Source organism: Hippoglossus hippoglossus, chromosome 20, assembly GCF_009819705.1.
Source record: "Hippoglossus hippoglossus isolate fHipHip1 chromosome 20, fHipHip1.pri, whole genome shotgun sequence".
Lineage (NCBI taxonomy): Eukaryota > Metazoa > Chordata > Actinopteri > Pleuronectiformes > Pleuronectidae > Hippoglossus > Hippoglossus hippoglossus.
Window position 1 is genome coordinate 384155 of NC_047170.1, and position 26159 is coordinate 410313.

General features: G+C 38.6%; 1 protein-coding gene across 3 annotated transcripts; it reads left to right on the plus strand.

Moving 5' to 3' along the window:
* The first annotated feature begins 958 nt into the window (after positions 1-958).
* Positions 959-23822, plus strand: abcd3a (ATP-binding cassette, sub-family D (ALD), member 3a). 3 transcript variants are annotated; one of them, XM_034571804.1, is made up of 23 exons: positions 961-1142; positions 6289-6325; positions 6443-6541; positions 8984-9072; positions 11214-11283; positions 12137-12234; positions 12703-12826; positions 13404-13460; positions 13984-14126; positions 14201-14270; positions 15365-15434; positions 15863-15960; positions 16448-16539; positions 17539-17630; positions 17740-17812; positions 17894-17957; positions 18104-18181; positions 18288-18353; positions 18783-18872; positions 18969-19088; positions 19491-19595; positions 20250-20306; positions 22178-23822. In XM_034571804.1, exons 1-23 carry the CDS (start codon positions 1033-1035, stop codon positions 22253-22255), a joined length of 1980 nt encoding a protein of 659 aa, XP_034427695.1. In that variant the 5' UTR covers positions 961-1032; the 3' UTR covers positions 22256-23822. The 3 variants fall into 3 exon arrangements, with proteins under 3 accessions (XP_034427698.1, XP_034427695.1, XP_034427697.1); XM_034571806.1 differs by having other exon boundaries at positions 6292-6325; XM_034571807.1 differs by lacking the exons at positions 18104-18181; positions 18288-18353; positions 18783-18872; ... (2 more) ...; positions 20250-20306; positions 22178-23822 and adding an exon at positions 18036-18050 and having other exon boundaries at positions 959-1142; positions 17894-17983.
* The last annotated feature ends 2337 nt before the right edge of the window (positions 23823-26159 follow it).

The window sequence follows — 26159 nt, forward strand, 5'->3', positions numbered from 1 at the left end:
AAATATTGTTATTTTTTTATGTGCTCTGCAGCATCTATTCCACTTCTGTCCATCCTATGAGAGGGACTGCTCTCTGAGGCTCCTACATTGTTTTCCCAGTTAAAAAAGGTTTCTTGGTATTTTTTTTACTCTTGTTGAGGGTTAAGGGCAGAGGATGTGGCACATTGTTAAGCCCTGTGAGAAAATTTGTGATCTGTGAATATGGGCTATATAGAGAAAATACGATTGATTGAGCAATGTACTGATTAAATGGTAATCCGTGCGTATTGTCTGTGATCCATGTTTTGCATGTGCTCATGCCATCCATATATTATGAAGCAGAATTGATTTGTATGTCCCACAGTCCCTGCTTCAATGCCGACACAATAACCTGCCCTTGGGTTTGGTAGTTTTGGGTCTGTTGGTTTGTTCACTTTATTTGCACATTTACTTCTAAATACACAGTTTATCATTCTATTAAATATAATTGTTTGTTCACTACTTTGTGTGGCTGTTTTTGAACTCTCAATTCTTACTTACTCAAATTAATTTAAAGGATTGCTTCTCTCAAATTACACCCAATAAGTAAAAAATTGACAAATCGGTATCTGGTCATTTAGAAGGATAAATTCAAAAGAATAAAAAAAAAAACTGACATTTAACAATTTTCCAGCAGCAGTAGCATTCTAATACTCAGCACACATTGTCTACACTTTGCATTTGAACTCAATGACTCAATGTAATTGGAAAATGTCCCCTCCTCAAAAATACCAATGGGGCAAATTTCTTCATCACATTCATTTATTAATGTTTTAGTCGTTGTTTTTTAGTAAAAAAATGGTCGAGTTAAAAGTTGAATTCACACTGGACTCAGTTGAGTAAGGATCTCTGCTGACGCATGTCAAACTGGAGAGTACTGTCATGTTGTCCACTAGGGGGAGGTGTGATCTGTTGTGAGGAAAAGAAAGGAGAAGAAGACGTTGCAACTCCCAGAATTCCACTGTAGCAACCTCGAGCAAGGCAACCAACTAAGTCGGTCGCTGTGTCAGAAACATGGCGGCCTTCAGTAAATATGTAACAGCAAAGAACTCCTCAATAGCAGGCGGCGTTTTGCTGGTTTTATACCTGCTGAAACGCAGACGACGGACGCACAGACAGGACGGGTAAGTTATTAACACTAACGTCCACATTGAAGCGCAGAAAAGCAGGATCTCGGGATGCTAGTTAGCTGCTTGTCCCTCCTCGTTCAAGCAGGTGACATCGACCTCCTGTCGCTGTCATTTCTCCCCGGACGAAGAGCCACATTTACCGTGACCAAACCAATGCCTGTCACTAATTGATCAATCGACACCCTTAAATGGTGGATTTGTGTAACTTGCGCCCACTTGTTAACGACTTGATATGTTCAGTCATGTCTCTGAGTGGAGTTAACCATTGGTTTCTTTATAACTAGTCTGTCTGATCTTATTACTCTGTAACGCGTTTGGCTTGGACAGAATAGTTTCCATTTTTAAATGGTTAACTAAAGTGTATCCGTCTTACCAGCAAAGTCTCCTCGACCATTCAGAATTGCTATAAGCAGTTTGTGTATGCGGCATAAAGAAGATTGATTATAAGAGGAGAAATAAGATCGTTGAAGTGTATTAGTATATGCTTCAGATTCACGTTTTAAATGTTAATTTAAGCAGGAAGACAACCTTAAAATGGATCCTGTCCTCGACCCGAAAACCTGTTATCTAGAAAAACTGGTTGTAACTAGGTCTTTAAAGGGGTGTATACTGTGTCCATATCACCTTTACTACAAATGAATTAGACATTGTTATGTGCTCACTATCTGCATTTCGAGTGAGTGCATTTTTACAATCTTCACTGCCAGAACCTTTTGTTTAGGGCTCCTTTTTTACCAAATATCAGTCGCACAGACACTAGACACAACTACTGTGTGACAACTTGTCATGGGGATAACATTCCAGACTTATAGGATCTATAAATATAGTCTGATCAGTGGAGATGAGAGAATAAATGACCCAAGTTTTATACAATAATGATATTATTTGAGACAGTGTGAACTTGTGTAATATGACTTGAGCCAACCAGTTCACAAAGTCAAATTTTCTTTTCACCAGTTGCTCAGCCATACAAGCGTTTTGATGTTTTCAGATAACAGGGTAAAATGCACAATGTGGCCTGCCAAATAAATCGAAATGAATCTCACACAGGACTGTTTAAACAGGTGTAGCTCTGACTCCGACACCATCAGTGTGAAGACCATCTTCTTCAGTGGCTCTAGTTCCGTTTCCTCTATGCAGACCTGTGTGTTTTTCTGTCCCTCCACATCTGTTGTGGGCCAAGGCCATGTAGGGAGACTTCCAGTGCCTTGTTACGACACAAAACCCAGGAAGCTCAATCGAGTCGCTCAAGCATGACGTTTCTGACTTAGAGGAACCATAACAAAACGCGCAAGTGTTTTTTTCCCAGAGTTTTTGGGTTGGTAGACATGCCAGATACTAGGGCTGGGTATCGCCTACAACCTCACGATACGATACGTATCACGATACGGAGGCCACGATACGATACGTATCACGATACACATTGCTTTTGAATAATGACCATGTCCTGCACAGAATTTACTACAACAGCTGTTTTTTATTATTCCATATAACAACAAAGGCAAAGCCTTAAGGATTGCACAACTTAAAACACTTAAAATTCTGGCCAACAAAGATCTTCAATGTTAAATAAAATAATTCTCCTTCAACTCAGAGTTATTAATAAATGCAAAATAAAATATTCCTTAACTTTTAAACTTAAAATAGCCATAATACTCTGGTTTCACTTGACTTTAAGTGCACTTCCATTTGCTATAAGAATGTCCACAGCAAATCTGTTCTTTTATAAAGACAAAATTATAATAAAAAAATAAATAAAATCTTTTTTAACAAACTTAAAATTGGCCTTGTACTGGCAGCTAAGGCTTAACATGTTTTCAGATTTTTGTGCAGAAACACCAGTTGATCCACATGCTCAGGTTTCAGAGCACTCCTCTGAGCTGTAACTATGTCTCCAGCGGTGGAGAACACCCTCTCATGCGGCAACACTTGTACCTGGGATGCAGAGGGTATTCCTAGCTAAGTTAGATAGTAAGGGGGAAAGCAACCTGGTGCTCCCCTCCACCAACTGAGTGGATCCCCAGTAAGAGCCAATGGCTCTGCCTCTTTGTATTTCTTGATTTCATCAAGTGCCTGATCATGTAGTGACATAGGTGAGTCTTGTCTTTGGGAAGAGAAAATGTCTCTCCAAATAAAATCTGCTAGAGCACAGGTAGAGTCCTTCTTCTCTTGCAGGGTGGGGAAGAACAAGTTTTGCCTTTTCTTGTTCTGGTACATAGTTCTGGTTCTTCTGAAATCAGAACATAAAAATGTACTTATAACATAGACTGTATATAAAGCTTATAACCAAGACCACATAGCATTCATAAATACAAAAGATGAGTCACAGTTGTATAGTTATATCATTACATTATACTGCACAACCTGCTGTACCAAAGTCAAGTGAAAAGGTCGTTTTGTTTTTCGGGCAAAAAAACACTGAGTAAACTAAGGTTAATTAACCCCCACCTGAGAAATCCGCGCTGCCTCTGCTGCCACGGTGGTATACGTGTCCTGTCTTTGGTCTTCTTCCAAGAAGGGCAACGCTTTAAAGCGTGGATCTAGTGCTGAGGCGATGCACAGAAAGGATCTGTCGCTCACGTATCTCTTCCCAAGATCCCCGGATACGGTGTTTTTAATGTCCCTCGTAACGGCCGAGTCTGTTGCTTGGACATGAGCGCCGTTGCACAGCTGGGCATGCAGCGGTGCTCTAACAGACAGCGTAGGGGTCTTTTCTTCTGACATAACGAGTGTTGCAACTTTTAGCGGCTTCAGGGCTTTAGCCACATCTTCAGCACAGGCCAGGTCGGCTTCAGTTAAGGTCCACAACTCCTTGGCATTCTTCCGCACCTCAGTGGAGAGTAATGCTGCGCAAATTGCGGGCTGCTGCTCTAAGAAGCGCTCCAACATATCACAGGCGCTGTTCCATCTCGTAGCTACATCTGTCATGAGCTTGTGTTCGGGGAGATTAAGTAGCTTCTGCTTTTCATTCAGGACATGGCTTGCAATTGTGCTTTTCCTAAAAAAAGCCACGATGCTGCGAATTCTTCCCAGTAGACGGGAAACAGTGGGCGTCTTGAGTGCCCGTTGAGCGGCCAAATTCAGACTGTGCGCAAAGCATTTCACGTGCACTAACTTCGCCAATTGTGCCGCGATTGTCATATTAGAGGCATTATCTGTCACCAACACAGGATCCTTGTCAACAAGCCCCCATTCATTAACCACGTCCCGTAGCAAATCTGCAATATTTGACCCGGTGTGGCTTTCAAACATAGCTCTGGTCTGCAGGACGTGTGAGACCATTTCCCAGTCTGGAGAAATATGGTGGCATGTGAGAGTTACATATGACTGGGTTGCTCTCGACGTCCAGGCATCACATGTAATGGCAACTCTGTTTGCAGAAAAGATCGCTTCAGTGACTTGTTGCTTCACATCTGCGTACAACTGGGGAACTGCAGTCTCTGTAACGAACCGACGAGTGGGGATTGTGTAGCGTGGCTCACACTCATTAAGCAGTTGCCTGAAGCCTTCGTTATCAACAACACTGTACGGGCGCAAGTCTTTACATATAAAGCGTAAAAGTGCATTTGTGATCTTCTTAGCCCGTTGGGATGTTGAGGGAAATTTTGAGTTGAAAGCCTCATTCAGGGTTGGTTGAGACGACACACGCTGTGTAGTACCTGTTGCTAGCGGCTGATCAGCGTGGTGTCTTGTCATGTGAAGACGGAGGTTGGTCGTGTTGCTGCAGTATTTTACTTTGTTTCTGCATAGCTTGCATATTGCATGACTCATGTCCAATTCCCGACTTCCTGGTGTCTGCAAAAATCCGAAATGCTCCCATATCTTGGCCTTGAGTTTTACCGGCGGTGGAAACAGTTTTTCACTGTTTCCTTCCATGTTTGTTCTGGGTTGAGACGTGTGCTCTTTTTGCCTAAGCTGCCACCTATTGGCTTCATTGTGCACTGCACCATAGGTGATGTTTCGTTTTCAAAACAGCCGTCACAGCATTTGATGCCGTATCGATACAGTAGCATCTGCATCGATGCGTGCATCAGCAAGGAGGACGTCACGATATATTGCCATATCGATTTTTTGAGCACAGCCCTACCAGATACCCACATTAACCTGTAGAAGCACTAACAAAGTGGAATTTGCATGCTATGTCCCCTTTAAGGTTTTCAGATTAATCCTGTGCACTATCAGCCTTCAGGTAAACAAATGTAAACGACTTACTAGATAACAGCAACACTTTTCCTCAGGGCCTGCTTTTGTCTGTTCAGATAATCCTAACTGTTGTAAGCCCCAGGTGTCAACAAACAAATATTTTCCATGCAAGCATCTCTGTTTATTTTGATTGTTACTCACCAAAATACACTGTATATCCTTGATTCCTTGATTGGTTAGCTGTCTTACATTATGATCGCTGTGAATGTATCTGTAAAGTAGTTTGGTTGTTATTATTTACCAATTATTCAGTTGGCAGATACAAATCAGTCGATATAAGCCTTTACAGACATACCTGTATACGTTTTCAGCGTTTGTTTGTCAATATAAAAACTTTTATTTTACAGAAAAAACAATGCAAAAAAACATGTGCATTTATGTTTACATTTTATGTACAAAGACATTTCTATATTATTTTCAAGTACTGTATATTGACTTATTTTGTGTTTTAATTATAGTAATTTATAGTAAAGTTTATGGTTTAACTGTAAAATATCTAACATCTATTACATTTCTTTGTTATAAGGGTCCTATTAGTCCCTAATATCGGTATCGGCATTTGCCAAATATCCATACCAGTCGGACTCCTACCAACAGTATTATAATGCTGATTTGCAACATTGCCCCAAACACTCCAATACAACTAGGAATATAAAAGCTATATATACTGCATTTTGAATTGTTTTGTTATCACTAATTGATGAGTCCACAAAAATATAATAAAGTTCGATATCAAATAATCACATAGCAGTTGATGGTAAATGGTTTGTATCTATATAGCGTTGATATTTTTTTGGATTGCACAAATGGCACCTAACAAGTCAAGTTTTGTTTTAGAAGTGATATGCTAACCCTGATGATTAAAAGTATATTTTGCTTACTCTTTATGAACTTTAAATCAGCTTCATAATCAGTCTGATTTGCTCTTTCTTTGCAGTAGAAAAGGAGGCTCTGATCTTGTGTTGAACACTGAGGTACCTTAGTCTTATTTTCACATTTGAGTGTCTGAAGCCTTTAAAGTTTGTTTTAAACATTTTCATTAATGGCTGTAGTAGAATCACAGAGAACCATTGTTGTATCTCTTTTTACAGAAAGATGGCAGAAAAGATCGAGCAGGAGTGGACAAGGATTTCTTCCTCAAAGTCTTCCAGATTGTACGGATCCTGGTACCTCGATTATTCTGCATGGAGGTATGACAATGAAATGCTGATAAACTTGTATATTCTTTACCATGTTTGTATTTACAGTAGTCCACCAATGTTAAAAGCCTTTTAACACCATCAGTACAGGAAAGTTAGACAGACTGGGGAAATCTCATGGTTAATCAGGGTCAAGGAGTACTTGATTTTTAACGAGGGAACTAAACTGAATTAACTTTAATTGAATTATTCGTGGTAATATCATCAGACACACACAAATACACCTAGAAAGAGTTAATTATGGATTTTGAATTAAAAGTTCTATTTAGAATGGACGAGTGTCTGTGACACAAAGAATATCACCACAGCTATATTATTTGTAACAAGTTAGATTACAAGATTAAAACAGACCAACAGGCCGACACAGTGTTTCCATAATATCAGAATGATGAAATGTTTATTGGTGTCAGATGGGCTGGTATGAGTTTTCTGAAACTGCTGATCTCATAACATTTTCACACAGAACAGTCTCAAGAGTTATTTAAGATCGTATGAAAAACAAAAAATCTTTGGAAGCACGTCTTTGGAAGGAAACATCTTGTTGATGATGGTCTACAACAGCAGAGACCACAGCAGGTTCAACTCATGTCAGCACAGAACATAAATCTGAAGCTGCAGTGTACACAGAAACAATTTACTGTTGTGGAGAATGTTTTCTTGACAGACTTAGGACCTTAATAACAATAACCCTTTGAATGCCACTGTCTATTGAGTATTATTGCTGTCAATGATCATCCTTTTTTGGCCATGTCACAAAATACAAGTCGTCTCAAACTGGGTCAATGAACATGAAAGTGAGTTCAGTGAACTTCAGTGACCTCCCAAGTCACCAAATGTCAATCCAGTTGAACACCTTTGGGATGTGATAGAACAGAATATTGGAAAAAAACCCAGAAAAACCTAAGTATTCACAGCCTTTGCCATGACACTCAAAATTGAGCTCAGGTGCATCCTGTATCCACTGATCATCCTTGAGATGTCTCTACAACTTGATTGGAGTCCACCTGTGGTGAATTCAGTTGATTGGACAGGATTTGGAAAGGCACACACCGTCTATATAAGGTCCCACAGTTGACAGTGCATGTCAGAGCACAAACCAAGCCATGAAGTCCAAGGAATTGTCTGTAGACCTCCAAGACAGGATTGTATTGAGGCACAGATCTGGGGAAGGGTACAGAAAAATTTCTGGAGCATTGAAGGTCCCAATGAGCACAGTGGCCTCCATCATCTGTAAATGGAAGAAGTTTGGAACCACCAGGACTCTTCCTAGAGCTGGCCGCCCGGCCAAACTGAGCGATCGGGGGAGAAGGGCCTTAGTCAGGGAGGTGACCAAGAACCCGATGGTCACTCTGACAGAGCTCCAGCGTTGCACTGTGAAGAGAGGAGAACCTTCCAGAAGGTCAACCATCTCTGCAGCACTCCACCAATCGCCTGTATGGTAGAGTGGCCAGACAGAAGCCACTCCTCAGTAAAAGGCACATGACAGCCCTCCTGGAGTTTGCCAAAAGGCACCTGAAGGACTCTCAGACCATGAGAAAAAAAATTCTCTGGTCTGATGAAACAAAGATTGAACTCTTCATGTGTCTTCAGCGTCATGTCTGGAGGAAACCAGGCACCGCTCATCACCTGGCCAATACCATCCCTACAGTGAAGCATGGTGGTGGCAGCATCATGCTGTGGGCATGTTTTTCAGTGGCAGGAACTGGGAGACTAGTCAGGATCGAGGGAAAGATGAATGCAGCAATGTACAGAGAGATCCTTGATGAAAACCTGCTCCAGAGCGCTCTGGACCTCAGACTGGGGCGAAGGTTCATCTTCCAACAGGACAACGACCCTAAGCACACAGCCAAGATAACAAAGGAGTGGCTTTGGGACAACTCTGTGAATGTCCTTGAGAGGCCTAGCCAGAGCCCAGACTTGAACCTGATTGAACATCTCTGGAGAGATCTGAAAATGGCTGTGCACCGACGCTCCCCATCCAACCTGATGGAGCTTGAGAGGTCCTGCAAAGAAAAATGGGAGAAACTGCCCCAAAATAGGTGTGCCAAGCTTGTAGCATCATCCTCAAAAAGACTTGAGGCTGTAATTGCTGCCAAAGGTGCTTAGACAAAGTATTGAGCAAAGCTGTGAATACTTGTGTACATGTTATATTTTCGTTCTTTATTTTTAATAAATTTGCAAAAAGTTTGCCTGTGTATAAAACAACACCAGGAGTTGGACATTATTCAATATGACATGATGACAGAGAGAGGAGCCCTTTGACACAGATACCGTAGCGCCATAATTAAAGGTCACAGTCACATGGCTCTTGGTTTTTCATTCGGCCTTATCCGATCAGCTCAGCAGATAGAAGCAGAGTCAAGGGCAGGATGATAAAGGACTTTATGATAGGCAATGTTTTACAGGCTCTCCTAACTATTCTCTCCACCACAGACTGGATACCTTATCCTTATCGCTGCCATGTTAGTGACCAGGACCTACTGTGACGTATGGATGATCCAGAACGGCACCATGATTGAAAGGTCAGATTCTGTGTGGATTATTATTTAAAGTTTAAAATAGCTCTTTCTAAATAGTAATTTTAATATTATCTTGTTATTATGTAGCAGCCATGACAACCCTTTCACTCTTATGTTCACAGATGGGAAAACAAAATATAATATAGTGCAGTAATTGCACAGTCAGTAATTATTAGGACATGACACTTTTTGCTCTTGTTTTATTGTTTCAGTACTCCAATACTGTAGGTATGAAAAATGCTTTCATAGTCCCAGGAGCCTCACTTTAAACAGCACATCTAATAGCATTGGTCATGTTGCACCAGGCCCATAAAAACCAAAAGCTGCTACTTCAGATTTACCCTTGCAACATCCAAAGGGCCTTTGTTATTATCGTGATTCGAGGGAGGTAAATTCATAAAATACCTAGTCCTACCTTTTGTAACACTAAACAGTTGCAGTATATCACTCAATGAAGGCCATCTGCCTCCACTGGTTGGGTAGAGAGGGAGCGAGAGAAAGTCCAGTCTGGAGGTAACAAATGCTTGCACTAGTTTCTCACCATCCTTTTGAGACAGGATGTTTCTAATTTGAATAATGAATACATCTATTGATAATTTAATAAAGGACATAAAGGTTATTTAAGTCTGTTTTGTCAGTTGAAAATTCCCAATAAGTAGAAATTTATTTCCAGAAACATTTACAATCTCCCTCCAAAATTAATACTGTAAATGGTCTGTATTTATATAGTGCCTTTCCAGCCTTGATGACCACTCAAAGTGCTTTACAGTACAGTTTTGCATTCATAGTGCATCTAACTATCATGCATCAGTCATATACTGCTTGCACGATTTGGGGTTCAGCATCTTGCCCAAGGACACTTAGGCAGGCAATATGGAGGAAACTGGGATCAAACTGCCAATCCCCTGATTAGTGGAGAACCTGCTCTACCTCCTGAACCACAGCCACGCATTTGTCCAATTCATTGGCCATGGTTATGATACCCATTTAAACAGGTATTTCTGTATTCCACCAATTTCACCAATTCACCCCAATCAGTTTTTACAGTTTGCATTATAATTGGCTTTTTGCTTCTGCCAGTTTTAGGTCAGTCACTGTATCAAGCTGTTAATGTTCTCTTAAGATTTAATGAAAATGCTCAGGCTGTCCTATAATGTATTGTTATTTAATTCCTTGCAGGATCTGATGACTTTATTTTGATTCTCCACAGCGGTATAATAAGCAGAGACATCAGATTATTTAAGAAGCACTTTTGTTCCTACATATCAGTCATACCAGGGGTAACTGTCACATGTTCTCATAGAGGTGGAAAGCCAAGTTTATAACCACTAACTCTAACTGCTTTGTAAGTTGTGTTGTTCTTTTTTGATTTCTACACTTCCGTCAAGCCATAACAATGAAGTGTGGGTTTAGCTGGTCGTGAAATTAATACTGTTAGTATTAACTGGAAAGCATTTTAACATGTAATTCCATTAAAGTTTTGTGTTCATCATGTGTCTAATAAAAAAAACAACTGAGATCAGTGCAAAAATAAAAATGATTAGGTATAGTGATTTAGGGAGAAAACATTGTGTCCACTACAGTAAAGAGTAAAAATATATGGCCTTCTAACTTCTTTCAGTTTAAAAGTAAAATTCACAGGTCAGTGTCTATTTAATTCATCAACTTAATGTCATGAATCAATACTGCTGACCCTCAATCAATTTACCATCTGAAAATGTAGAATACAGTTGTAACAACTTATCAGTGTTATTAAGTATATGCCTACAACAGGTTAAAGTAAATAAAACAACTAAAGTTACAGTTAAAAGGGGACACTGTTATTAACAGACAATCCCGCAAGCAAGTTATTCTTGAGGTTACAAGTACTGATTATGTTTAGCGGTTTCTGTGAATTTTGATTGTAAACATGATATCGACATAAACATTTTAAAGCATTAAAGGGGTGCTGTATAAAAACAGTACAAAAGAACTCGACAAAACATACAGATTTTTACCAAACTTGGTTGGGAATGCAACTTGGGAGGGTATCTCCATATGAATAAATCTTGTGTTTTTTGCTGTTTAGCACAATTGCATAGACAATTTACCCTGTGACCTACTTGGTGATGTTTGCTCATGTTTGTGCATGTTGTGGTTTGCAGTGCAATTATCGGTCGCTCAACAAAAGATTTCAAGATCTTCTTGTTCAGCTTTATGAAATTCATGCCACTTGTAAGTCATTTTGTAAACTTTTTCTTTTTGACACACTTTGAAGTATGATATACATTGCTACATTATTATTATTATTGCTATTGTTATTATTATTGTGTAACATTTGTAGTTCAATGACAGTTAATTCTCCTGCATATTGTTTAAGTGATTATTTTCACTTAGTCTTTTTAAACTCTAAAATACCATCATTTCACATGATCATTCTTTTTAAGCTAACACAACTATATCACTGTAATGTAACTTTTCCAGTGTTAAATTGCTGGCAATATTTTATAAGATTTTTGGGACTTTTCTGCCCTGTTTGTCCTCTTACTGTCAGGTCCATTGGTTTCTTCTGTAGTAAATCTTAGTATATACATTAATATACAGTCTAGTTTCATTTTTGAAAATGTATCATTAGATTCTGAACACAGCTGGCTGCTGTCGCTTTTAGCAACGATTACTTAAACAGGAGGAATTGGTTGGAGGTCATTCCCTGGCTGATTGATCCCCATTTTCTTATCAACTGTTTATTGCAGCAGGCTGGTATGATTATTGAGTCAAAATAAAGTACGTTGGGATCTATGGCATAAAATGATAAGCTATATCAAACTTTGGATACACACACAATACTTGTTAGCAGGATACATTTATTGTTGATTTGTTGGCAAAAAGAAAAACATGGATTATTTCTAAGAATTTCTGATTCTTTAAGTTTTGAGTTTGCATTGCTCTTATTAAACAATACTTAATATTCTGCTAGTGCATGATCTCCACATCCTCTATCCTATCCCTCCTGTTGGAAACAAACATTATTATAAGGCTTGTAAAACCCTGCAACTTGTTTTGTAATTGTCATTGTGGATCATTCCAGATTGCCTTGGTGAACAACTTCTTGAAGTTAGGCCTATATGAGTTGAAGCTGAGGTTTCGTGAGAGGCTCACAAAGAACTTGTATGACCAGTATCTGCAGTAAGTACTACAGTATATGCTGTACCATCATATCCTATTATTTGATAAAAACTTCATCATCTTGGGTTCTGTGTAATTGTGATTGGCATTTTAAACTATTTTCTTCTGACAGGAAAGTAGTCTGACCCTTTGAGAGAAGCCAAGGAACATATAACACTAAACAAACACGACATAAAAACTGAAACTCTGGCTCAATTGTTAGATTGGACCAGAACTCAACAGCTTATTGTGAGATGCAATTTATTAGCAAATTTAAATTTTGATGGAACATAATGACCTAATCTGTGTGTGGGAAAGATCGAGTGGTTATTCTAAGAAAAAAAGATGAAACTGAAATTGTTAAATTGACCACATGTGTTTGACCTATTTGGAACTCCTACCTGAGGATCCTGTGGTTCTCTGACATTTCACTCACCTGTAGAACTGCATGTGTGTTTCCAAGTCTTCACCTGTGTTATTCCTCTTCAGAGGTTTCACCTTCTACAAAATGGGAAATCTGGACAACCGGATAGCCAATGCAGACCAGCTATTGACACAAGATGTGGAGAAGTTCTGCAACAGTGTGGTGGACCTTTATTCCAACCTAAGCAAGGTACCAGACTGTCTGAACTGTCTGCTGGGAAATATTCTACAATTTTCTAGGATGCACAGTAAATGAGAAAGTCATGATTTTATTTTTGAGTGCTCCACAGTGACCTTTTGTTACAGAATTAAATAAGCATCACCACTTAAGCTCTATGTTCCAGGCAGATTACACAAAATTAATGACACAGTCCTGCTGCATCAAGCATGATGGCCTCGTGCCTTAGCAGTGTACACTACAACCGTAGTATAGAGGGCCAGCAGAGGTGCAGGGAGAGAATGGGCCAGTGAAAATGTGCCCCTACCCCTTAGGTATTCACATGTTTTTGAAAATGTGAGAATTGCCTATATGCATGGTTAATCAATGACAAATAAAATTCAGACAGGTCATGCAAGGTGTGTTTCTTTAAATTTGGATATGTGGACATCCTCACTGGGTGGAGTAGCTTTAGCCGGTATAGAGTAGTTAAGCACTTTCAAAGTGTTACTCTGTTTGGAAAAAGTGACATTACAAGCAGTATATACCAGGATGTTTCAATTATTATCTACTAGTGTTATTTACAAATATTTGTTTCTTTTGTCTGCAGCCTATTTTGGATATTGGTCTGTACATCTTCAAGCTGACAAGTGCCATTGGTGCTCAGGTAAGTAGATTTGCCTAAGACAAACAGATTTTGTTATGCTGGATCTTCCTCTTCCTCTCAGTCAATGTAAATGAAAAAAATACACAAATCAAACCTACTTAAAAACCTCACTGAGACATTAGGTCCAAAGTTTTCATATGTTTGGTAACGGCCGTGTTCCTCCAGGTTGGTCTAAGTTAACAATAACAATAAACAACAGCACTTATCACAAGTTATTAGGAACCGTACAGGACTGACGTTTACTTTGTGTCCGTTTGATTCTCTAGAGTTTATGAGACACATGTTTAAACCTGCTTCACAACACGAGACGTGACGCGCACATTCAGGACATCAGGGTCATAGTGAGCAGAACGATCCGGAGTCATGATCGGACATCATCGATTAATAACTGAATACATGTGATTATCAGTTTGTGTGTGAAGAGGGACAGAGACGAGCAGACACTCACACACGGTCTTCACACATCCTATAGTCTGAATATATGAAATGAATTGATTGTCTTTACCTTCCCTCACCTACGTAGGGCCCAACCGTCATGATGGCATACTTGTTGATCTCAGGTCTGTTCCTGACTAGACTGAGGAGGCCAATAGGCAAAATGACAGTCACAGAGCAGCGCTACGAGGGAGAGTACCGTTATGTAAACTCTCGCCTCATCACCAACAGGTAACAGTAAACAGTACTCTGTAACTGCATTTGTTGAATACAATGTATTTATCTGTTCTTTTGTTTCTCTCCAGTGAGGAGATTGCCTTCTACAATGGGAACACGAGGGAAAAACAGACCATCCATGCCACGTTCAAGAAACTGGTTGGTAACATTTTGGCAGTGTTTCCCACAAAGACAGAATGTGTCGTGAGACTGCATGAGTTATTTTCCTCTATCGCCTTTGACCATAGCCAGCATGTCTTATTGATGTGGTTGTGTGATGTGGTTGTGTGCAGGAGAGTGTTTTATAAAAATAATGGTAATAACTTTATTTTTATAGCACTTTTCAATACAATTAACAAAGTGCTTTACAACAAACAATAAAAATAAGATAAAAGAGATACAGATAATAAAAGCAATACAAATCTGAAGATAAAAGCTTTTTTTACAAAAATGTGAGATCAAACAGGTAACCGTTTGCAAGTCTAATCCCTTCTGGCAGATTGTTCCAAAGTGTAGGGGCTCTCACAGAAAAGGCTCTGTCTCCTTTGGTTTTCAGCTTAGACTTCAGACTGTCCAGGCGCGGAGAACGATCAAAGGTCTGAAATACATGGAGGGGCCAGCCCATGCATGGTTTTAAATGTGATAAAAATAATTTAAAAATAAATCAATCCTAAAATGAACAGGCAGCCAATACAAGGATGTTTAAACAGGGGTGATATGGTACAATTGTTTGGATTGTGTTGGAAGCCGAGCAGCAGCATTCTGGACTGGTCTACAGCATTCTGTAGACGGTGGATTGATTTCTGAGTAAGACCAGTATAAAGGGAGTTACAGTAGTCAATGCGAGAAGAAAGAAGGGCGTGAGTGAGTTTTTCCAGGTCTGTATGTGAGATAAAAGACTTAACCATGGCTATGTTTCTGAAATAATGAAAACACAATTACACTACCCTTTTAAGATGGGATTCGTAGCATAGGTTTTGGTCAATGATGTCCTGGGGTAATCCTCAACAATAATGCAGCAGTGTTAAACAACTGGAGGTGAGCAATATTAAGGTTTTCAGGGGGTGTGAAGTTACTCTTCAAACTGCAGTAACATATAACATAACATATAACATAACCAAGGTCCAAAAAAACCCTCTGCATGAGAACCATTTACTAACCGGTAGTTGTAAAAATGCAACAGCTACACTTGATTCTTTTATCGAAATAAAAAATGCTGAAAAGTTTGTTTCTCCACATTTTTGCTCTTCCAGGTTGACCACTTGCATAACTTCATCTTCTTTCGCTTCTCTATGGGATTTATAGACAGCATGATTGCCAAGTGTAAGTATTTATATTTCATAGTTTAATCGACAACATTTAGGTTCTTTTCAGAAACTAGAAACAAACATCACTTCCCTTTACAAAAAAATTGGATTTGGTATTTTCATGAAATCTTCGATGGATCCCATGATTAAAAATATAAATTGGAACTTTTCTTTAATTGTACATCATGTTTTTATATGAATCACCTTGATCACAAGAGCAAGTGAAATACATCCCAGTCTCTGTCTATATGATGAGGATTTCTGTCGAATTTGAGCAAATTTAAACTGTTGAATGTTTATGCAAATTATATTAACAAAATTTACAGGTTTTTTTTGTATAATCTCAAAAGTGTATATATTTATATATATATATATATATATATATATATATATATATATATATATATTTTTTTTTTCATGTATCAACATCTCGTTTCTCTGCAGACCTGGCCACTGTGGTGGGCTACTTGGTGGTTAGCCGGCCATTCCTAAACCTGTCCCACCCCCGACACCTGCACAGCACACAGTCTGAGCTGCTGGAGGTTAGAGAAAAAAGCACACACACATTGGCCTTCTGGTCAAAATCCGATGTACATTACATTACATTTCATTTAGCTGATGTTTCATTTAGATGTAGATTGTCTGCTTGTCACATGCCTATTGGTATAAAATTAAAACGTGGAACTTAAAAATAGAAATGCATCTTTTATGGCAAGCAGTACAATTTATGCCCCTTTGGAATTTAACGAGTCTAATTGTTTACTGCACTGAAATTAATGGAAACGAATGGAAGCCTGTCATGTATGTTTATGCAGCATATACCTTTCAAGGCAGTCAGCACACAGAGCTCCATAAGCACACAGCTTAAGGTAGTCTTAATGATAAGCGGCTAATAATAAAGATTTATTATTTCTTGTGACATCTTCTTTAAATGACAATTGCTTTTGGAAAAAAACAAAACACTTATGTAACCACAAATCTTGGTTTGAAATATTTGAGGTTTTACTAATGGACCTTTGTGACCTGCAGGACTACTACCAGAGTGGGAGAATGCTCCTTAGATTGTCCCAGGCCCTGGGCAGGATTGTACTGGCTGGCCGAGAGATGTCCCGCCTCTCAGGGTGGGTATTATAGAATTTTAAATTTTTTTTTTTTTAAATGAATGGGCTCATAAAAGATAATTGAGTTTTCTATAGATTACCTCCTCCTTACTTATGCCTTATTTAATAGCAAATCCCAACATTTTTATGGTTAATTACATACAACTGTCCAAACTTAACCCATTTATTGCATTAAAAGTTTTTTGAACATTGACTTAAATGCAAAAACAAATACAAACAAATAAAACAAAAGATATACAAGTAACAAAGTAAGACTTTGTTGCTGGAGGCAAAAAAAAAAAGAGATCCTGGCAAATTGTCTGCTTTGTGCAGAGCAGATTATCAGAGTATTATCACATCGCGAAAGTTGACAGACAAGGCAGAGGATCTGCTGTCAAAGGACGTTAAAAGGTTCTGCAGGTTAAACCAGTCAACACATACAAAGAGGTGTCAACATGTCTGCAAGCGAGAGAGAGCAACGCAAGTTATTTAAGTTATTCAAGTGACAAATTCAGCCCAAGACTGAGCATCATCATGATGAAGAGCCGAAGCTAAGTTTAATATTCTGTGTTATAAACTAAATGACAGGTTCATCCAATTCATGGCCCATAATGCGTTTGCAGCTCATTTGTCAATTCTGTTTTCAAATTGTAATATTTGAATTAACCACAATCAACTGTTAACTTTCACTTTGTCAAGATGCACATCACTGGCCACTGCCAAGGCATTACATATGTGGTCAGATGAATGTATTGAGCCCTGTACCTGTCAAATTAACAACAAAATTTAACATAGAAAATAGGTTTGGTAACAGATACTTTGTGATGACCATTTGTTGCTTCTGACTTTATTTTTGTTTTCTTTTTTAAATGTCAGTAAATCTGATCTCCCTGCAGAACGGCTGATATTATCTTGTGTGTTTGGCGTGAATGAAATATTATCATCCCTTCCAAATGAGACAGAACTCAAATCTGTTCTGACGAATTCAAATTTGTCTTTTTCATGTGTATGTTCCCACAGTTTCACGTCTCGTATTACAGAACTCATGAAAGTCCTGAAAGAACTGAATGCTGGCAAATATGAGCGCACCATGGTTTCCCAGCATGACAAAGGTACAAGTGACTCCTAATCACATAGAAATGTCAGATCAATTAGTTTTCATCACATAAATGGAGCTTTGCAGCCAAACAGCTTTACTGATTTTTCTTCCATTCCCCTCAGAAACGGACACTACAGAGAAAGTCCTACTGGTGCCAGGAAGTGGTCAAATTATTCACAGAGATAACACCATTAAGTAAGTCTATTATTTGTCACTTTAATATATCAGCATTTTTCTGTTCTTTTAATGAACTCAGATTATTTATTTTTTTTACAGATTTGACCACACCCCACTAGCAACACCAAATGGAGACATCCTCATAAAGGACCTCACATTTGAGGTACAGCTCTCATCTTTCATATTCATGTCTGTGCCAGAAAGGACAACTGGGATTCACTGAATAATAAATGGAATGAAGGACTTAGCTTGAAAAGTTTCTCTGTAATGTTGTATTCAAACCTTTCGTTGTTTCTCTGGGGTCTGAAGGTGAAGTCAGGCACCAATGTCCTGGTTTGTGGACCAAATGGCTGTGGAAAGAGTTCTTTGTTCAGAGTACTTGGAGAGGTGAGAAACCTTCCAGTTAACAATGACTGGAAAGCACAACATAATCATTTTGTCAGTATAGCACATGTGGTGTACTTATGTTTATTTCTCTACTCGTCTTTTTAAGTTGTGGCCTCTGTTTGGCGGACAACTGACAAAACCTGAACGAGGAAAGCTGTTCTATGTTCCACAGGTAAATAGTCTTTTCCACCATTAACACCTAAAAAAACCTCCCTCAGTGCCAGCTATGTACCAGCTTTAGGTTTTAGTAACAATTTGGTTTATGTTTGGGAAATTCAGTTTGACAAAGAATAATGTGTTGGAGGCAAACTGATCCTGGATTCATGAAGCAAAGACAGATAATTGAAGATAAATAGGGCCTTTAATTGTGTAAATCATTTGTGATGAGCTAGTACCAGCCAATTATTTCAGCCAACCGAGAGACTTGCAAATATAATCAAATATTTCTGCCATAAATAAAAGTTTCACTGTCAACTTGTAATACAGTTCAAATAACACATGTGAACTGTGAACACATACTAACACATACTAAATTATTAAAGGAGTAATTAATGCAACCCTCTAATTATACATTTCACTTGGTTGACTGTTGTTTTTCCAGAGACCCTACATGACTCTGGGTTCTCTGAGGGATCAAGTCATTTACCCTGACACCTATGAAGAACAGAAGAGAAAAGGCATCTCTGATCAGGTGGACACAACACACTCCCACACACTTAACACTTTCACCTCCATCACTGTGTGTGTCTCTAAGTACTTACAATTGACTCTGTCTGTATGTGTCTAGGTGTTGAAGGAGTACCTGGACAATGTTCAGCTGGGACACATACTGGGCAGGGAGGGCAGCTGGGACTCAGTCCAGGACTGGATGGACGTTCTCAGTGGAGGAGAAAAGCAGAGGATGGCTGTAAGGACTCACTCACTCCCTGTCAACAGGCAGTACTGGAAACATGACACTGTTTTTTTTACATTACTAATAACACATGAAAGACGATCCATCCATTTTGGTGTTGGTGGGGCGATTAACACAGCTCATACTCGCACATACTGCTAAAGTGGGGTTTCAGATTGAGATTTAGTTAACCCCACTCAAGAGTCAAACGAAGATCATTGGGTCTCCACATTAATATGTAAAGTCCTTTGAGATAATGCATTTTATGTTTTGGCACTTTACAAATGAAACTGAATTGAATCATAACAATAGGCTGTTTGATCCATCAGCACAGACAAATACTGGACTTATTGATTTGCCAATGATTCTGATGTGAGCAGATGATGAATGTGTGGCTGTTTCTGTTCATGTATGTAGATGGCCAGACTGTTCTACCATAAACCCCAGTTTGCTATTCTGGATGAGTGCACCAGTGCAGTCAGTGTGGATGTTGAGGATTACATCTACAGCCACTGCAGGACGGTAATCCTATGCAACTCATCATACACACAAATATAGCACATCTCTCAGAAGCCATATTTATATATGCTCACTTGTGATAAACTCAAACACACTATTGCAGTAAGGGAGCAACAAGAAATAACTGATGTTTTCGCTTAGACCTAGTTTGACATCACTCTGCATGAAGTGTGTGGAAATATCAGTGACTGGTGGTGTGAAGACATTCACCCTCTTTAAAGGATAGTCTGTTAATAGGTTTTATGTCAGCTTAATTAATTATTTCTTAATATTTGTTGCTGTTTTACATATTCCCTGACATTACATGAGGACTCGCTCTGTGTATATAATTGTTCATTGAAACCAGCGACAAACCAAACCTAAATTATTCTGGCAGCTACAGTTCACACAGCGAAACAAATACCAAAACAATGATAAATAAAATCCATCAGTAAATTGTGATATTTTGACAGAGAAAAAAAATGATCAAACAATATCATGCAGAGGCAGAATTAGGCCACAACTTTTTGTTGGTCTTTGCTTTTGAAAATGAAAATCTCTCAAGCACTTTCAAGCAGTTTGATGATGCAGTGACTCACTTACTGTTGATGTGGGTAACTTTTGACTCATTGATCTGGTATGGTGTTCAGCAACAGTTTTGTTATCTTTAATTCACAGGTGGGAATCAGCTTGTTCACGGTGTCTCACAGAAAGTCTCTGTGGAAGCACCATGAGGTAAGGACCCAGTGTTAACCATGTTCCTGAGCTGTCATATGAAATCATTATACTCCTGCAGCAAATATTACTTTCACTACATTCAGTCTCCCTCTCTGAGAAGATTTAGCTTCTAGTTAGCGATGCACGATGTCATTTTTTTTTTGGAGCTGATACTGATAACAGAAAATGTCCTGCTTCTCTTGGCCAATACCGATTTTCATATTTAAAAGGAACTTCAAATAATCAGATTGCTCTATGTGAACTGAAGCACACCAGTGCATAATACCTTTCTCATGTTAAAGTCAAAACTCTAAGCATACTCACTGCACTTATGTCAGTGGTCCATGTATCTGTGGTAAAACATATCTCTCTTGCGTATCGATCAGACTATGAATGTGTGTGGCGACCACATCATACAGATTGTAGTTCTGAGACACAGACCCGTTCTGTACTGATTTCATAATTATGATATTAATTCACAAGGTGTCAAAACCAGTCTTTGTGTCTTACCAAATGTAATGTGAGCAGCCCTCCCCTGTTCCTGGCTGTGATGAATATAATTATTCTTTCAAGAAAGTTCGTAACATACCTCCAGGTTTTCTCTTGTCCCTCTCTTGCTAATTGAAATAGCAGCATGGCTAACTTAATCCACTAGCGATATAACATTTTCACTGGGGAGGATCGGATTACAAATGCGACTCGTTTACAACGTACACACTGACTTTCATCAGTGCTGTCTGATAAGACGCCGGCCCGGGTCTTCATGACTCCACATGGTTATTACACAAAATGCTAAACAGACCTAAGTTGGGTCTATAGTCTCACAGTTCATGTAGGGACAAATCTGAAAAGTATCTGTATCTATACAAGTTTCTGGATTTTGTCGTTTTGAAAATAATAAGAATGATATTTCTAAATTTAATGATGTTTTATTAATAGGATCAGCACCAGATAATATTAATGATAATAATAGTCGAGGCAGCATAATTAAGGGGATGGTTCAGGACTCACCAAAGCCAGATCTAACTATGAGCTTTATTATAGAGGAGCATTTTAAGTCCAACCTTAAATGTAGAGCTGGTGTCTGCCTCCTGAACCCAGAGTGGGAGCTGGTCCCTGGTCCCTGGTAGGGCCTGGTAGCTGATGCACCGTGTGTTAGTGCGGGTTCAGTGTGAAATCAGTTCTGGGTCTACAGTCAGTTTAGGATTTAGTGGTATAAATAAATTATGTCATTAATTCAACCTGTGGCAACACTTCCAAAGTAGCCTTATTGCGTTGGAAAACCACGGACTTGGCAACCCTGGAGAGATATGAGTGTGTAGACAGAACCAGTGTAAACGTTTCTGGAAATTAGCCCCAGTCAAAACCATCACACACACACACACACACACCCCCTAAACCAGCACTTCACCAGCAAAACTTAAATTTAAGATAATTATTGTGCATCCCTACCTCTAGCTTAACATGCAGTTAGTGTGATTTATTGTTTCTACTGCATATGATCATCCGATATTAGTTTACAACAATAGGTTACAACAGGGTTGTCTGTTAATATTGTTATTGAATAATATGTTGAACACCCCTGTTTCCAACTTAGTGTGCCAGTTGAAATATCAGACTACAGACAACATCAGTGGGGACAGAACAACACAGGATAATAATGTGTAAAGCAGTAAGCTTTACACATTATTGCCTTATCATGACAGAAAATGACTTTTTACTCTTCTGGTTCTCTTGAGAATATTCTGTTTGAAATAAAATATTAGATACTTCATTAAACTGACAAGTCTCAGTTTTAATTAGGTTTACTTCAATTTTGAAAGAAGTGTGTGTGACTTACAGTGCCTTATAGTGTGCTTATTGACTTTCTTCTTTTCTCTGTCATGAAGTATTATCTCCACATGGACGGAAGAGGAAACTACGAGTTCAAGCCCATCACAGAGGAAACCGTGGAATTTGGCTCATAACTTCTAATAAAACTAGTCCATCAATTCTTTGCACTCAAGACAGAAGTTTAAACTAGAAAGCTAGCTAGCTCAAAGTAGAAAATACGGTTTTATCATTTGTAACTCAGCCTTGTTTTCTTTCTTTGTTTTAATTTAAAGCATCACTCTATCTAATCAGGAATTTGTCAAATGTGATTATATAACACCTGTAAATTATAGTTAACATCTACGTTGTATTTTCATACACTTCAAATTATTGAATGAAGGTATACTGAACAGTTTTGGTCATCTCTGCATGTGCAGTCATATCTGGTAGTAATACAGTACAATGGTAACGTACAGTAAGGTAGTGTGGAGAGAACACACCACAGTGACCTTTGAGGCATCATGTTCCACTGTATCTAGTGCAGTATCCTGCACAGGATTTTACTGATTTCCGTATACATTGGGATACTAACACGTGTGATGCTACTGCCATGTAGGTTCTCAATATAACTCTCCCCAGTTATTATCCAAAAAGCACTTGGATATTCCATTAAGTAAGGAAGTTGTTATCCTGAATTAATTCACATTGGAATCACTCTCAAATCTCCAGAAACTGGCAGTAAAATTTAAAACAAAAAGACTGTTAGATCATCATCAGACCATCTTCATCATTTGATCATAATATCAACCACATTTATCTCAAGATAATGTAATGATCAAGCAGGAAGCATTTATATTAAGGGACTAAAAAAATAATTTACCACTCCCACTCTCAGCTTCCGTAGCTACAGGACAAAGAGTAATAGAATAGAATTTTTCAGAAGCAAGTGTAGACTGAGGCTTTGAAAGGCTTACTGTAGCATGGCAGCAAGCCTCTTGGGTAAACTCAGTCTCATGGAAGGACAGCATTTTTGTCTGATTTGTGGAGCTGCAAGTGTATCCTTAATGTGTGACCACCTACCTACATATCAGTGTCCTGGATGTCTGTCCCTCAGGCATTCAGTATTGATGATTTGAACTTTCCAAATGAAACGGTACATTGCTGTTGTTGGGGCACAGACTAGGGACACATCTGCTACTAGTGCAGCACTCATCTCCAGTCATTTTGTATTTTGAAAATTCCTGCTGTAATAAATGTTATGGGTGCTTGAAGTGACACTTCAATTGTCATCGAGGACCCTGACATGTAAAATGACAGTCCTCTATGCGATGTAGCTGCCAGGGTGCTGTGGACATGAGGATGGGTCTTACTACCCTCAAAATTACCTCAATGACCTTTTTGAAGTCTCTGTAATTAGGGGATTTTCTAAGACGGCACATTTCTCATATTGTTCAAGGTCAACATGTGGCCATGGTAGAAGTGCTGACCATTTTGCAAAGAGAATGCCCGAGCATACAATTATGAAGTGATTATACAAAAGTGTTACTTGATTCAGTTTTTATGCCCTTACTCCACAGTAGAGGCAGGGCATTGTCTGTAGTCAATCAAGAGGAAAAGGTTCTAAATTCTAAAAATGTTCTTAAATCATGTTCCTGTGAGAACCAATGGTTAATCATATGACCTAAATTTTTTAAATAAGGTTCATTCTCATCAAAAGGCTAATACACATTATTCTTATTCTTTTTATTATTATTGTAATCGCATTGCAGTCTAATTGTAATTATATGAGTTCCTGTTTAAATGTAAAAAAAATGTTTGGGTGGGCAGGTGTAAATGTTTTTGAACTTTGGAAAATTATAATAACTGATTTTACATGAACACTGTAGCTGGGGACTGGCAATAATGGTTTCTCTATGAACGTCAATGTAACATAAATATGCAGGAGAGATCCTTCCCCAACCTGTCATTACTCAGCCTGTTTCGCTTCTGCTGCTCTACTACATGTACACTGACTGTGTTAAGAAAATATGAAGAAGGAGCCTTTGTTGTGCCCATGGTTTTATATGGATCACTAAACAATAAAATGTAGGAGTTTTCATAAAGTGGTCTGTTTTTCTTGTGTGTCAGTGGTTTGTTTTTGTTGGTGTGTGAGAAAGATGGTAAGTGAGTCTATGATCTGTCTGATTGATGTGCTTCTCTAATGGCATCCACTATCACACTAGTTCTTCTAACATAGGTAAGGTGTGTTCCCGACAGAGATTGTTTTCTTTTAAGTTGGGAACTAACTGAATCAGTGTTGTTAATGAAGGTCTGCTATGTCAAAGGTCACTCACTGCATGGCACTAAACAATAGGTTGGCTATCATGTAATGGCTCTTCATCTCCAATTTGAAATAAGAAAGAACTGTGTTTTTAGAATAACTATTATCCCAAAAATCTTCTATAGCAACCACAATAGTTCATTTACATAACAGGCAATATATGATGATAAGTGCGGGGACACTACTTTTACCGCTTTACACTGTCCCCAAAGGCTTGTGTACATGTGCTAGTCAATTGGGAATCCATTTTGTTCTGATAGAAACCAGAAATCTCTAATGTGTTTGTGAAGGAGACCGGGAACAGTTGTGTAACCATCACATTTGAGCTCTGTAAGACTGGTTGTAATGAAAATAACAATCTTCAATTGTACCTTGGCGTCATCGGGTGTTTCAGCCTTTTAATCGCAATAACATTAAAAGCCGTACCTGAGGGTACACTGAGGCTAAAGGTAAATCTGGCTGGCTACTGGCTTGTATGGCAGGACTATGAAAGCCATGTGGCCCGCTCAGTAGATCAGACGTCATTACCTCTGTGCCTTTTTAAACTAAACTAAACTAAATACCTACTCTCATAGGCAGCAGAGTCAAAAGCTGTCATATTTAAGAGACTACATAAAATGTGGTTGCAATAAAAGGAATAAAGGAGTTAAAACAACACAGTAGTACCAGAATTACATAATGCATGTTGAAAATGCTTTCCTATAAATTGTATTTTGAGCAGTGATTTAAAGATAGGTAGTGAGTTGGCAAGCGTAATCTCATCAGGCAGGGAGTTCTACAGCCTAGGGGCCCTGACAGAGAAAGCCCGGTCACCCTGAGTAGCCAGCCTTGACCTACGGACAGCTAAGAAGGACAGACTGGACAAACTCAGGTTGTGACTGGGATTGTAGGGAGTCAAGAGCTGCGAAATCTAAGTAGGGGCCAGCCCATGTTAAGCTTTGAAAGTTATTAAAAGAATCTTAAAATCAATCCTGAATTTAACTGGCAACCAGTGAAGGGATGCAAGGATTGGCGTGATATGAGCCCTACGGTTTGTTTTAGTTAAAATATGTATATGTATGTATAAAGTGTATTGCAATAGTCCAGACAGAAAAAGACAAAGGCATGTATTTGCTTTTCTTAGTCAGGGAGAGATGGAATTGATTTAATTTTGGAAATATTTCATAGATGGAAGTAGCAGGATTTAATGATTTCATTAACGTCTGTTTTAAAGTTCAGATGGGAATCGAATGTGACACCTAGATTTTTAGCTTTTGTTTTAATTCTGGTTGACGGGACCGAGAAATGCTAGGAGATCGCCTGCTGCAAAGGAAAAAGAAAAACTCCTGTACTGTATCTGCAGTTATCAGGGAGAATCCATGCTACAGAGCCTGTCGACCAATGATGTACAGGAAGTCGCTGCAATTCACGAAGAGGGGTCTTAAAGATTATCTCAATTAATTGAAGTGAATGCAGCTAAACAGCGAAAAAATTATTGTGTATACCTGCTTCTCGACAAAAAGACCCACTTTTATTTTTTTATTTTGACAAATATAGTATTGAATATATAATAAGTAAAATTATTGAAATGGAAAAAATACTAATTTCCCTTTGTTTTTCTTACAGAGGATATCAATGACATTGGTATACATTCAAACAGCGTAGGTGGTGATGGAGAACAGAAGATTACTTAAATGGATGTTTAACTGCACTGCTGAACTGAAGTTTACTGTCATTAACAATTTTAGTTCTGAACTTCT

What these genes read in the sequence shown, in the direction of transcription:
- abcd3a (XM_034571804.1), top strand. Translation starts at nt 1,033, where the DNA reads ATGGCGGCCTTCAGTAAATATGTAACAGCAAAGAACTCCTCAATAGCA. An exon ending in AGCTGTTCTATGTTCCACAG is followed by an intron (nt 18,354 to 18,782) that starts GTAAATAGTCTT and finishes TTGTTTTTCCAG; the next exon opens with AGACCCTACATGACTCTGGG. An exon ending in GAGAAAAGCAGAGGATGGCT is followed by an intron (nt 19,089 to 19,490) that starts GTAAGGACTCAC and finishes TCATGTATGTAG; the next exon opens with ATGGCCAGACTGTTCTACCA.